The sequence below is a fragment of the Simochromis diagramma genome, unplaced genomic scaffold (assembly GCF_900408965.1).
Source record: "Simochromis diagramma unplaced genomic scaffold, fSimDia1.1 OVJJ01000097.1, whole genome shotgun sequence".
Taxonomy (NCBI): Eukaryota; Metazoa; Chordata; class Actinopteri; order Cichliformes; family Cichlidae; genus Simochromis; species Simochromis diagramma.
Window position 1 is genome coordinate 1320977 of NW_024387319.1, and position 14310 is coordinate 1335286.

Consider the following 14310-nt stretch of genomic DNA (forward strand, 5'->3'; position numbering starts at 1 on the left):
TGCTTTAACTCCACTGTGGATGAGTAGGTGTGTTTTTAAGTATGCACTCTGCGTAAAAGACTTTCCACACAACTCACAGCTGTATGCTTTAACTCCACTGTGGATGAGTTGGTGTGTTTTTAAGTATGCACTCTGCGTAAAAGACTTTCCACACAACTCACAGCTGTACGCTTTAACTCCACTGTGGATCAGTTGGTGTTTTTTTAAGTTTCCAGCATGGGTAAAAGACTTTCCACATTCATCACAACTATACGGCTTAACTCCACTGTGAAAAAGTTGGTGTGATTTTAAGTTTCCAGCATGGGTAAAAGACTTTCCACACAACTCACAGCTGTATGCTTTAACTCCACTGTGGATGAGTTTGTGTGTTTTTAAGCTTCCAGCCTGGGTAAAAGACTTTCCACACAACTCACAGCTGTACGCTTTAACTCCGCTGTGGGTGAGTTGGTGTCTTTTTAAGGTGTCATGACGGTGAAAAGACTGTCCGCAGAAGTCACAGCTGTACGCTTTAACTCCACTGTGGATGAGTTGGTGTGATTTTAAGCTTCCAGCCCAGTTAAATGACTTTCCACACAACTCACAGCTGTACGCTTTAACTCCGCTGTGGATGAGTTGATGTTGTTTTAAGTATCCACTCTGCGTAAAAGACTTTCCACACAACTCACAGCTGTATGCTTTAACTCCACTGTGGATGAGTTGGTGTGTTTTTAAGCTTTCAGCGTGGGTAAAAGACTTCCTACACAACTCACAGCTGTACGCTTTAACTCCGCTGTGGGTGAGTTGGTGTGATTTTAAGCTTCCAGCCCGGTTAAAAGACTTTCCACACAACTCACAGCTGTATGCTTTAACTCCACTGTGGATGAGTTGGTGTCTTTTTAAGCTTCCAGTGTGGGTAAAAGACTTTCTACACAAGTCACAGCTGTATGCTTTAACTCCACTGTGGATGAGTTGGTGTCTTTTTAAGCTTCCAGTGTGGGTAAAAGACTTTCCACACAACTCACAGCTATATGCTTTAACTCCACTGTGGATGAGTTGGTGTGTTTTTAAGTATGCACTCTGCATAAAAGACTTTCCACACAACTCACAGCTGTATGCTTTAACTCCACTGTGGATGAGTTGGTGTGTTTTTAAGTTTGCACTCTGCGTAAAAGACTTTCCACACAACTCACAGCTGTATGCTTTAACTCCACTGTGGATGAGTTGGTGTGTTTTTAAGCTTCCAGCCTGGGTAAAAGACTTTCCACACAACTCACAGCTGTATGCTTTAACTCCACTGTGGATGAGCTGGTGAGTTTTTAAGTTTTGAGAAAGGGAAAACGACTTTCCACACTCATCACAGCTGTATTTTTTCTCTCCCTTTCTTCTGTGAGGTTTGTCGTCCTCCTGAGAGCGCTGACTTCTCGCTCCATGTTGGTCCTGCAGTGACAGAGATACAAACAGAGGCAGTGAGTGAAATGCAGTCGTGGAACAAACTCAACCTTCAAACTTCCTCCACTAACACTAGTTTTAAACCAAAGGTTGAAGTAGTTTCTTTTCAGGCAATACACTCGGTACAACACACGTGCTATGGGATATCATGCCCTCACGTGTCCTGGCTGAGGAAACCTTTATTCACGCCTTTAAGGCAGATTATCTGTGATGACGTGTGCACAGCCCCACATGCAAACATATCCCCTGCCATCACAGTCACCCCTCAGTTATTATACTCCTTTGGGATCTTACAAAACTTTAAACGACTTGTCGACTATTAAATTAGTTGAAAATGATGGAAAATGATGGTTCCCATTTGCCACAAATTGGAACCATGAAGAGGTCGCTAGAAAAGCTGCAACCACCAAGTACCTGCAGAGGGTCAGGCAAGTCCTGAGGAGTCAACTCAATGGTAAGAATAAGATGTGGGCTATCAGCCCTGCCCGTGATCAGGTATCCTGCTGGGGTCTCCTGACCATGCATGGAGGGTTTCACCCCAAGTCCAGCACCCTGAGGCTGTACGCTAAGTGGAAGGAAGGAGGCTGGAGACTGGTGAGTGTCAGCACCATGGTCCAGGAGAAAACAAACATCCATGAATACATCAGTAAGATGGCCCCAACTGATTGCGTGCTCAGTGAATACCTCAGGCAGCAGAAACCCAAGAATGAGGAGGAAGAGGAGGCACCATCATGGAAGGACCGCTACATGGCATATACCACTGGCAGATAGCGGAGGTCGCTGATATCCAGAAATCCTACCAGTGGCTGGACAAAGCCGGACTGAAAGACAGCACAGAGGCACTAATCATGGCAGAAAAGGAACAAGCCCTGAGCACAAGATTCATAGAGGCCGGGGTCTATCACTCCAGACAAGATCCCAGGTGCAGGCTGTGTAAAGATGACCCTGAGACAATCCAGCCCATATCTGCAAGGTGTAAGATGCTAGCAGGCAAGGCATACATGGAACGCCATAACCAAGTGGCCAGCATGGTATACAGATAAATCTGTGCCGAGTATAACCTGGAAGTCCCAAGGTCAAAATGGGAGACGCCCCGTAGGGTGGAGGAGAATGACCGAGCTAAGATCTTGTGGGACTTCCAGATACAGACGGGTAAAATGGTGGCGGCTAACCACAGTGGTGGTAAACAAACAATTCAATTCAATTTTATTTATATAGCGCCAAATCACAACAAAAGTCACCTCAAGGCGCTTTATGTTGTACAGTAGATACATAGAAAAGCCCAAAAATCATATGACCCCCCCAGGGCTCTAGAGTGTGACCGATTTGGTCGCAAATGCAACCAAAGCTTTCAGTGGTGCGACTAAAAAAAAATATTTGGTTGCACCAGTGCGACCAACTGTTTGGATAATAAAAAAATAATAATAATTTCTGCAACTCTCCGTGTGGTCAACAACAGACACACATTATGCCTCTATTGTGGACTAAACCAATCAGAGATAGTCAGGGGCGGGACCTCTCTGATTGGCCTTGGTCCAGTTGAAAGTGCAGTTGGAAGAGGGAGGTGAGTAGCTTGAATAAAGCGATATCGATTCATTAAATCCTGAATTGACTTTTAAATAGAACTGTGTTTTGCCAGAAACGCCAGATTCTCAGATTAAAGCTCACAAAACTATTTCAACAACCACCAAACAGCAAACAGACCCGACGCATCAGAATCAGCTTTGTCTTTCTCGGCTTTCTCACCCGACGGCCCGTAGACGGACACGCTGTCGGAGCTCAGCGATTCTGATGCGTCGGGTCCGCTCTGTGTTTATGTCTTTTTGTGCTAGAATCTGAGCTGCAGGTTTTGTCTCTAAAGTCCTGTTATTGGCACATTAGTATATGTGAGGGGGCAAACTCCTCAAGATGGGTGGTGACCATGGTGGCCATTTAGAAGTCGGCCATCTTGGATACAACTTTAGTTTTTTTCAATAGGAAGAGGGTCATGTGACACATCAAACTTATTGGTAATGTCTCAAGAAAAACAATGGTGTGTTTGGTTTCAATGTAACTTTATTCTTTCATGACTTGTTTACAAGTTTCACTTTGTTCACAGCCATTGACATGTCGAAGAGTTTAACACATGAGGAGCGGATCGAAATTGTGTTGATATCTGGTGAATGCAGTAACCAGGTCATTGGTTACTGCATTCACACACACTGCAGATTTTGTTCAGTGATGAGGCAAACCTTTATGTGAATGGTGAAGTTAACAAACAAAATCACCGCTATTGGTCTGACTCTAACCCACATTGGATGGATCTCTCCAAGACTGTTGGAACAACAAAAGTGATGGTTTGGTGTGGTATATGGGGTACAACGCTAGTGGGTCCATTCGTCATCAATGGAAACCTCAACGCCACTGGATATTTGAAATTGCTACATGATGATGTGTTTCCCTCTTTATGCTGTGACGGCCAGAGTACTGGGTTTAGCCCAAATGACTTGGCCTTTGACCACAAAGTTCGGGGACCATTGACAGTGCTGTGCGATAAGTGGTTGTCAGGTGAACCACCAGTGAACTTGATAGATTAGGTTAATGGTTTTCGGCACGGACTGTATGTGGCAGGTCAGTTGGCGAAACAGAACCTTGAAAAGGTTCAGGTCAAGATGAAATATTTTCATGACCGGCATTCTGAAGAGCAGCAATTTAGTGCGGGTGACCAGGTTTTGGCTTTTCTTCCGATTGCAGGGTCACCATTCCAGGCACGGTTTGCTGGGCCTTACACCGTGGTACAGAAACTGTCTGAACAGAATTATCTGATTGCTACACCAGATCGCCGGAAAAGAAATCAACTTTGCCATGTTAATTTGTTGAAACCATATCATGTTTGTCCTTTATCCGTTGGTCTGTCAGGCTCTCTCATTTCTCCTTCCGCATCGAGTCCAGGGTTGACTGCTTGTACAATAGCGCGGTCAGTTTGTGGGGGGAAGGTGGTGGCAGCGCCTGATGATACTTTATTGCTTGGTCGTCTGAAGAATTCAGAAATTCTTCAGAACTTGGATGTGCTGTTGGGCCATTTGCCTGCTGACAAATGTGCAGAACTGTCTGCATTAATTAAAAGGTATCCAACCTTGTTTATAGACACACCTTCTAAAACAACTTTGATAGAGCATGATATTGATGTGGGTGATGCAAAACCAATCCGGCAGAGGTTCTACAGGGTCTCTGAGGAAAAGAATTGATAAGGAAGTTCATTACATGTTGGAAAACAACATTGCAGTGCCGTCAACATCAAGCTGGGCTTCCCCATGTTTGTTGGTTGAAAAAGCTGATAAATCACCACGTTGTTGCACAGACTTTCGTAAAGTAAATGCAGTGACCAAACCCGATTCCTATCCCTTGCCTCATATTGACGACTGTATTGACCAAGTTGGTGCAGCAGAATATGTGAGCAAGTTTGATCTGTTGAAGGGATATTGGCAGGTGCCACTGACTCCCAGAGCTCAGGAAATATCTGCTTTCATCACGCCATCTGGTCTTTATTCATATACAGTCATGGGTTTTGGTTTACGCAGTGCTCCAGCTACATTTCAGCGACTCATGAATATGGTTGTTAATGGGCTGAAAGGCTGTGCTGTTTACATAGATGACGTGGTGGTATATAGTAGCACCTGGAGGATCATCTGGATCGTATTCGCACTCTGTTTGAACGACTAGTTTGGGGAAATCTGACTATCAACCTGGCAAAATGTGAATTTGCAAAAGCAACTAGGACCTATCTTGGTAAGGTTGTGGGCCAAGGTTATGTGAGGCCAGTTGATCCAAAGGTGTTGGCCATCAAAGAGTTCCCTGTTCCAGTTACCAAAAAAAGAACTCATGAGATTTTTGGGTCTGGTTGGTTATTATCGCCGTTTTTGTCGAAACTTTTCAACAGTGGTTGCTCCTCTGACTGATTTGTTGAAGGCCAAAGTAAAGTTTATTTGGTCTGCAGCATGCCAGCAAGCTTTTTGGGATGTAAAAGCTTTACTGTGCTCTGAACCTGTGCTTTTAGCACCTCGTCTGGATCAGCCCTTCAAGCTGTATGTGGACGCAAGCCACATTGGTGCAGGTGCTGTTCTAGTCCAAGCTGACAAGCAAGGTACTGAACATCCAGTTAGTTTCTATCCCAAGAAGTTCAACTCCCATCAGTTGAATTATTCGGTCATTGAAAAGGAAGCTTTGGCATTAGTCTTGGCCTTGCAGCATTTTAGGGTATATTTAGATTCTGCTCGGCCAATTGAGGTATTTTCTGACCATAACCCTCTCACTTTCTTGAACTCATTGCAGAACCCAAATCAGAGGCTCATGTGGTGGGCTCTCTTTTTGCAGCCTTACAATTTGGATATCCAGCACATTAAGGGCAAAGATAATGTCTTGGCAGATGCTTTGTCCCGTGCCCTTTTGTAACCAGCAGCTTCACTCCTCATATGCTTTGAAGTATGTCCTCTCCAGTATAGTTTTCCTTCCTCTTAAATTGCTCCTAGGTACCAAGGTTGCGGAGGTTGGAGTTGAGCTGAAGATGACTTTTGAGCATACAAAAGGTGTTAAAAGTGAGGTTGCATGTGTGTGTATATATATGTTATGGATTTAATATATGCATGTTCTTCTAGTTGCAAATTCATAATGTAAATGTGTTTGCCAATTCAGGGTGAGACCCTGTTCTATGGGGGGAAGTGTGACGGCCAGTGGGCTGGCCTTGTGTTTTGCTTTTTCTTTTACCTGTTTCTTGCAGGTAGGTGGAGCTGACCCAATTATTAATGCAGCACACCTGAGAGGCCAGTTCCAGTGTATATAAAGACACCTTGACTGAACCAGCAGGGCGCTGGCTGGCTTTGGCTCTCTCTCTGGCACCCATCTTGTTCATTTGGAAGTTTCAGTTATGGCTGTTATGTCCTTTAAATTGTGTTTAAGTTGCTTTACCTTATTTTCATTAAATATGTCTTACAGCCTTTAGAAACCTGTGTGTGGTCTCCCATTTGTTTGTCACTTCCTATGAGCCGGGTTGTGACAATGCACTGAAACTGGCACGTTCCCTGAGTTCTTCCAGGAAGATGATACACCACCACATTATGGGTGCCAGGTCCGAGCATTCCTAGATGAACAGTTTCCAGGAAAGTGGATTGGTCGTCGTGGGCCAGTTGAATGGCCCCAAAGGTCTCCCGATCTGACCCCCTTAGACTTTTATTTTTGGGTTCCTCTGAAGGCAATTGTCTATGGTGTGAAGATACGAGATGTGCGGCACATGAAACTACAAATACTGGATGCCTGTGCTGGCATTTCTCCTGCGGTGTTGCTATTGGTGTGTGAAGAGTGGGAGAAGAGGGTTGCATGCTTGTTTAAGTGAAAATACGTAGATTTGTTTTTTTTGCACTAATAAAGTTGTGGAGTTGTAAAGTATTTTGTCTAAAGTCAATTATATCGTCAGTTATATCATTATTGCAAATTTTCAAATTATACCGTGACAAATATTTTTGGTCATGTTGCCCTGCTCTAAGCAGGACCAGCCAGTGGTCAGAGAAGTTAGAATTTGCCCACCAGGAGCCAATTCTGCACTGACAGACTGTTTTGCGACCAACCAACAACATTCAACAACATTAGTGACCTCCAGGAATACTCTTGTCTGTCACTGACTACATTAATAATCGTATAGATTATGTGACAGTGGTCAAAACCATGAAGTAGCAAGTCAACCAAAAACCATGGTTAACCGGGGAGGTTCGCCCTTTGCTGAGAGCTCGTAACAAAGCCTTTAAATCTGGGAATACTGCAGCTTACAGTCTAGCGAGGAAGAACCTGTCAAAAGGGATTAAAGAAGCAGAGGCTGAATGCCCAAAAAAAAAATGGACAGCCACGTTAGATGCGGCAAGGACCCACGGTGGCTGTGGCAGGGCTTCCAACACATTACGGACTACAAGCCCATTCCCCCGAAGATAAGGCGGAACGATAGACTTTCAGCCTGTGGCCACCAATTGTGAGTAAATGCTTCGAGCGGCTGGTTTTGAAGCACATCATGGAATGTTTCCTAATAGATCTGGATCCCCTTCAGTAGAGATTGAAAATGTGACGCCATTCGTCATTCCGGGGTAAAACCGCAAAGGATTCTGGGAACGCGTGGCAAGCGGTACTAGCGCACGCAGGCTTTCACATGAAAACAGTCACACAGCGATAAAAAGAAAAAAAAATGGCATGAAGCTGTTGTATTATTAACTGCAATAGCCGGTCGCATGGCGGCCACGGGAAGCCGACGGGTAAAGAGATCGTTTTTTATCGGATTACGTCGTGGAAGAGAAATTGTTCAAGCCATGTTTCCAAAGTAACAAAGAGCCGACGGATGGCCTGGATTGCAGCCATTCGAAGACCAAATATAACGTCGCAGAACACTCCAAGCATTTCCACAAAGGTAAGTCTTCTGATGTAGTTATTACGTAATTTATCATAACATAATTGTTGATGTAGGTTACAAATAAGTCTTATATTGATTTGAATTCAATTTGTTGGGCTATGCTGCTTTGTTCACTGTGGCTTTGCGGGCTAATGTTTGTTGTGTTTTGTAGGAAAACCAGCCTACAAAATGCTGGAATGCGATCCAGACTGGCGCCCTCTATCAACCTGGGTCAGACCGAGTTTAAAGCTGCTACCATAGCGAGATTTGATCGGTTAAGAGAGAGAGAGCGATATCAAAACAGCCACGAAAAGTTCCGCATATATGTGCCCAAGTGTTGTATTGAAGCAATCAAGTGATGAATAACTGCTTTCCAGTATGTTGTTTTGCAATGTTTTTTGGGAGTTTTTTTGCATTGTTGATTTGTTTCTTTGCCGAAGCAGCTAATAAAGTATGATGGAATACAATTTTGCCTCTTTCTTGTAAGATTCTATAATAGAATGAAACAATAATGCCAGTTATAAATAAAGACAATTGAACGAATTACGAAACACTCATTTTATTTCTATTTGATCTGAAAGTTGTGTAATGCTACAACCTGAAACGACAAATAGATTGTGTTGGCCTGTACAGGAGATAGAAGAAAAAAAACACATCTGTGAAATGGAATAGTCCAAATCACCAAAGTAAACTGGACCTGGGCTTGTTGCAGGGATCTGAAATTACTAAACATTTTGTGAGTGTATGCACTCACACTTAGAACCATATAATAATAAATATGTGCGTGATGAAAGATTTCCTTTTTTTCAAGTCTGTCTTTGTACGGACCTGCCGTGTTCTCCGTTTTTTTGTACATGACTGTTTTGGAGGCAAATAAAATGCAAGTAGGGATTAAAACCGCAGAATTAATGATTACCGGTGCTGGAAATACTAGCGCTTGATGCAGTGTTTAGATTTTGTTGCCACTCGTACCCAACATGCAATGCGCGAAAGTCATGTGGTCTGTCAATTTTATTTATTTATTTATTTTTAGAAAGAGGGGCAATACATATTAATGAACATTTTAACAAATGTAAATATGCCAGATTATAGCCTTGGGCTAATTTCCATCTGCAGACCCTCTGGCAGGTTGGTGTTAAACACAAGTTAGTAAAAACATACAGAGACACTATTTACAATCTCTGTTTGCATACAGGACCAACCGATCTACAGAAGATGACCTCTCTCTACCACACTCCGTGTTATGCTGTCACACCTGGAGAGGAAGAACACCCCCTCTGCCAGAGTCCTTTTCATCGACTTCAGCTCAGCTTTTAACACGATCATTCTGCAGCAGTTGGTGGAAAAGCTGATGCTATTAGGTGTGGACCCTGCAACCTGCAATTGGGTTTTCAGCTTCCTGACAAAGTGACAACAGGCAGTCACACATCAAAGACCATCTTGGTGAGCACAGGCTTTCCTCTGGGGTGTCCTGAGCCCGTTGCTGTTCAGTCTGCTCACACATTACTGTAAGCCAGACTCAGTGCTAATCATATTGTGAAGTTCAAAGACAACTGTGGTTGGTCTCATTACTGAAAACAATGAGTCCACTTATAGAATGGATGTGGAGCAGCTTGGAGTGTGGCGTTGATCCCATAATCTCATAAACAATGAAGACAAAACAGAAGACCTGTCCTTCTTTATTAATACCACATCAGTTATCAAAAAAGCACAAACGCATCTCCACTCCCCCAGGAGGCCCAGAAAAGCAGGACTGCATCACCTCCCCATCCGTTCAACTATTAGCACGGCTTTACTGTGATGCCTCCTGTCTACACACACATATAGCATACAATATACTCCCCAGATGCACACAATACTCTGTGAAAGGACTGTTGCTACCTGTATGAGCGTGACTATTTAGACTTGAGTTTTTTTATTTAGATGTTTTGTTAGTTACCCTTTTAATTTATTACTGCCTTTTTACTCTTCTTTTTTTAAGCCATTTTCCTTTTTAATTTTAGTGATTATTGCACTGTAGATTCTGGTGAGAAACTGTATTTCAGGTGATTGATTGATAGATATATATATATAGATTTGTTGGTTTTTGTTTTTTGCCCTTTATCACAGTTCCTCTTCCCCACTGTTTTTCTTTCCCTCTTTCTTTCTCCCTTTTCTTTCTCCCAGTCATATCTGTCCCGTGTGTAGCAAGTGAAAATAAAATAAACAATAAAAGCAAAGGTGAATCAAATAGACTAATACAGCAAGGCCGGGATGGTCCATTTGGTAAAGTAAATCCGTTGGGCATCTTTCTTTGTCTTCAGACAATAATTCTGATGGCAAAAGAAACAAATGGGACAGGCAAAAAAGGAAAAAAAAGAGAGAAACTGTATTTCGTTTCAGCCTGGGCATCACCATACAAAATGTCAATAAGGCTCTTCTTGAAACTTCTCCAATCTTGACAAACAAGCATCAGCTGATGAAGTGCACACAGTTTCAATAAAATCTGTCACTTACTGTTATTTATTCACCTTTCAGTCACTTTAATTTTTAAAACTGTAATTTTAAAACTGTATATACTGTATATTCTGTGTATTTATTATTTCACTCCTATTGCCTGTTATTATTGTCCTTATCTTCAACGTATGCTGCTCGGTTGTTTGTTAATTGCCCCTTGAGGATAAATAAAGTTTTCTGATTCTGATAAAAGTGATATGTTCTTCACCTTTTGTGTTGATGACATTTATTTCCACTGTAGCAGCTGAGCTGAGTCCAAACGGCTGAAAATGTTCACCTGGTGCTCTGTCAAACTCTTCTCCTCCTGCTGATCAGCTGGGACACAAAACAGTAACATCACAGTGAGACAAGAACGTGAGAGGGACGTGTCCCAGGATTGAATTTAAAGCCATCATATTTACAGTTTGGATTTGGCGGACGCCCTCTTTACTTTTAGGAATAGTAACTGTGAAACTATGGTACTCATGACCACTGATCAATAGTCACAACATTACAACGAGTATTCATCAAGATACTTTTAAGAATATTCTTAACATGCACTCGGATTTTAAAAAAAGATTATATATAAAAAAATTTCTCTCCATCAATAAGAATTTACTGACTGCAACTTGAACGTTGACTCAAAATGACTTAAAATCATCCGGGAAAGATGCATTTGACAAATTATAGACAAAAAAAGCCTGATAAAGGACACATGTCTGTAATGTCCCACAACCACAACCAAAGCAGACATGATGCCAGACCACCAACCTCTGACTCTCTCCCCCACTGATGTAGGAGCGGTGCTGAGCAGGATCAATGTCCACAAGGCTGCAGGCCCTGATGGCATCCCCGGGCGTGTTCTCAGAGCGTGTTCTGGGGAGCTTGCAGGAGTGCTGACAGACATATTCAACCTGTCCTTGGCCCACGCTGTGGTACCGGCCTGCTTCAAATCCACCTCCATCCTCCCGATACCCAAAAACTCCAACCCATCTAGCCTCAATGATTACCGCCCAGTAGCACTCACCCCCATCATCACTAAGTGCTTAGAGCAGCTGGTCCTAGCACACTTCAAATCCTGTCTGCCCCCCCACCCTGGACCCCCACCAATTCGCATACCGCCAGAACAGGAGCACAGAGGATGCAGTCTCCATCTCACTGCACTCTGTCCTCTCACACCTGGACAACAACAACACCTACGCCAGAATACTGTTTATAGACTTCAGTTCAGCGTTCAATACAATCAACCCCTCACAACTCATCAGGAAACTGACAGACCTGGGCATCAGTTCCCTCATCTGCAAATGGTTACTGGACTTCCTGACCAACCGCCCCCAACATGTCCGGCTGGATAACCACTGCTCATCTACCATCACAATGAACACCGGTGTACCACAAGGCTGTGTGATGAGCCCTTTCCTCTACTCCCTCTTCACCCACGACTGCAGACCTGCTGATGGTTCCAACACCATCATTAAGTTTGCAGATGACACCACGGTGATTGGCCTCATCAGTGACAACGATGAGGTGGATCGTCTGGCTGAGTGGTGCGACAGAAACAACCTGCTGCTTAACACCGAGAAGACCAAGGAGCTCATCGTGGACTACAGGAGGAATGCTGACCCACATCCACCCATCCACATTAAGGGGACGGCTGTGGAGCGTGTGAGCAGCTTCAAGTTCCTGGGAGTCCACATCTCCGAGGATCTCACCTGGACGACCAACTGCTCCAAGCTGGTCAAGAAGGCTCACCAGCGCCTCTTCTTCTTGAGGACTCTGAGGAAGAACCACCTGTCCTCAGACATCCTGGTGAACTTCTATCGCTGCACCATCGAGAGCATCCTGACCAACTGTATAACAGTCTGGTATGGGAACTGCTCTGCCTCGGACCGGAAGGCGTTGCAGAGGGTCGTGAAAACTGCCCAGCGCATTGCCGGAGCACCACTTCCTGCCATAAAAGACATCTACAGGAAGCGGTGTCTGAAAAGGGCTGGGAAAATCATCAAAGACCCCAGTCACCCATCACATGGACTCTTCACCCTCCTGCCCTCTGGGAGGCGCCACAGGAGCCTCCGGACTAAGACCACCAGGTGCCGGAACAGCTTCTTCCCCACAGCTGTCAGACTCCTGAACTCTGCTCCTGACATCTGACCCACGTTAAACTCATGGACTGAACATACACACACCCACAATGGACAACTGTACCCTCAAACACACAATAATAACATGGACTGAACCACCACTCACAACCACTAGCACTTTATATAGCCTCTGTAGAATTATCCACATATCTCACTTATCTTAACTGCACTACTGTATAGCTCTGTGTAAATAATCATTCTGTACATTCGATAATCTTTAATCCTACAACTGTTTACAACTTGCATAGTTCCCATTTCTGTATAGCTGTATATCTCAGATTCTGTAAAGTTATTTATTTCATATTCTGTATAGTTTTTCATATTTATATCCTGTTCATAGCCTGTACATAGCTTGTACTCACTACAGCCTGTACATACTTATAGTTATAGAATATTCACAACATACTTCATACCGTGTACATTATAACATACCATAATAGACCCATTTCTGTAATATACTCACATATCTATATTATTGCTAATATATATTGTAATATATCTATATCACTAAAGCACTTCTGGATGGATGCAAACTGCATTTCGTTGCCCTATACCTGTGCATGTGCAATGACAATAAAGTTGAATTCTATTCTATTCTATTCTATTCTAATATGGATAAATGTTATTGACTGAGCAGATAATGAACAAGTGTGTTCTAGCAGCTGCAGTTTCAGCTGCGTGTGCTAACACACACACCTTCCTCTTATCACTTTAAATAGAAATGAGGCTGTAGAGGTTTGGTGCAGGCAGAAAAACAGCTGCAGGGACAATGAAAAGACTTTTCTGCTCCAACTTCTCCCAGCATGCTGAGCTAATGGTTAGTTGGTGTTTTTCTCCAAACACTCTCTCACTCTTCTCTCAACGTGTTCACAATAAACTGTGAACAGACACCGAGGAGAGCAGCAGAAGACCTCATTCAGGAGCTAAACTCAACATGAACTGAACTCACAGTAAAGTTAGCTCGGTGCTTACCTTTAGATGAGCCCACAAACCGAGAGAAACTCCGCGATGAAGCCGGAACTCTTTCCAAACACAGGAAACAGATCAGGGAGCAGAGACCCACGTGGTTCACGCTGATGTCAGCTACGATCCAGGAGACAAGGGTGGGCAGATCGATGCAGATATCGATCCAAACGTTGGTAGTGGTTTATGATCGATACTTTAGTTCGTTTCTCTCCTCTAAGTTCAACGCTTTACTCCCGTTTCACATATAAGCAGCTCTCTCTGCTTCTCTCCTGCACACACACTTTGCTCCGCCCCCTTCTTCCTGCTCTGCTGTGGTTTGTAGCTGTGCGGTCACGTGTCTGAGCACACGTCTTTTGCGGACCTCCTATAGGGCTTTGGAGCGTGATGTCACGGGAAGAGGGCCACGCCCCCTCCCGCCATGACAGTAGGTCAGACATTAGGTTGTATCCCAATTCAGGGTCTGCAGCCTTAAAGTACTTTTTTTTATTTATTTATTTTTATTAACAATTGAAACAATACAGTCACAAACAACATAACACATTATAGTGCAAATGAACTCTCGTGGAGGATAAAAAAAAAGAACACAGTCAATACAACAAAACTAACAGCAAGGATATGGGGGGAGGGGGCTAGACAAAAAATCCACAGTATTAACGGGGAAGAATTAAAAAAGAGCACAGGTTGATACATAACAGAGGTAATAATCAAAACAGTAGCAAATGGGAAATGTCATCATAGATTGTGGCAAATCTGCTTGACTTCAGTTTTTTAAGTGACATGAAATAATGTTTAAAGTCATTGATGAACCATGTAAAGGATGGTTTTCTATTCCTCCATTTACAACAATGTATATGGTATTTACCTAACAGGATGACAACGTTAATCACAGTAGAG

At 43.4% G+C, this 14310-nt stretch overlaps 1 protein-coding gene across 1 annotated transcript; it reads right to left on the reverse strand.

Annotated features, from left to right (window-relative positions):
* Positions 1-36: 36 nt before the first annotated feature.
* Positions 37-13474, reverse strand: LOC120717334 (zinc finger protein 724-like; the record flags this gene model as incomplete). Its single annotated transcript, XM_040005266.1, has 4 exons — positions 13423-13474; positions 10539-10645; positions 805-1416; positions 37-636 (listed from the first exon to the last, which is right to left on the reverse strand). Coding segments are annotated over exons 2-4 (1230 nt in total), but the record flags the coding sequence as incomplete, so codon positions are not given.
* Between the last annotated feature and the right edge of the window lie 836 nt (positions 13475-14310).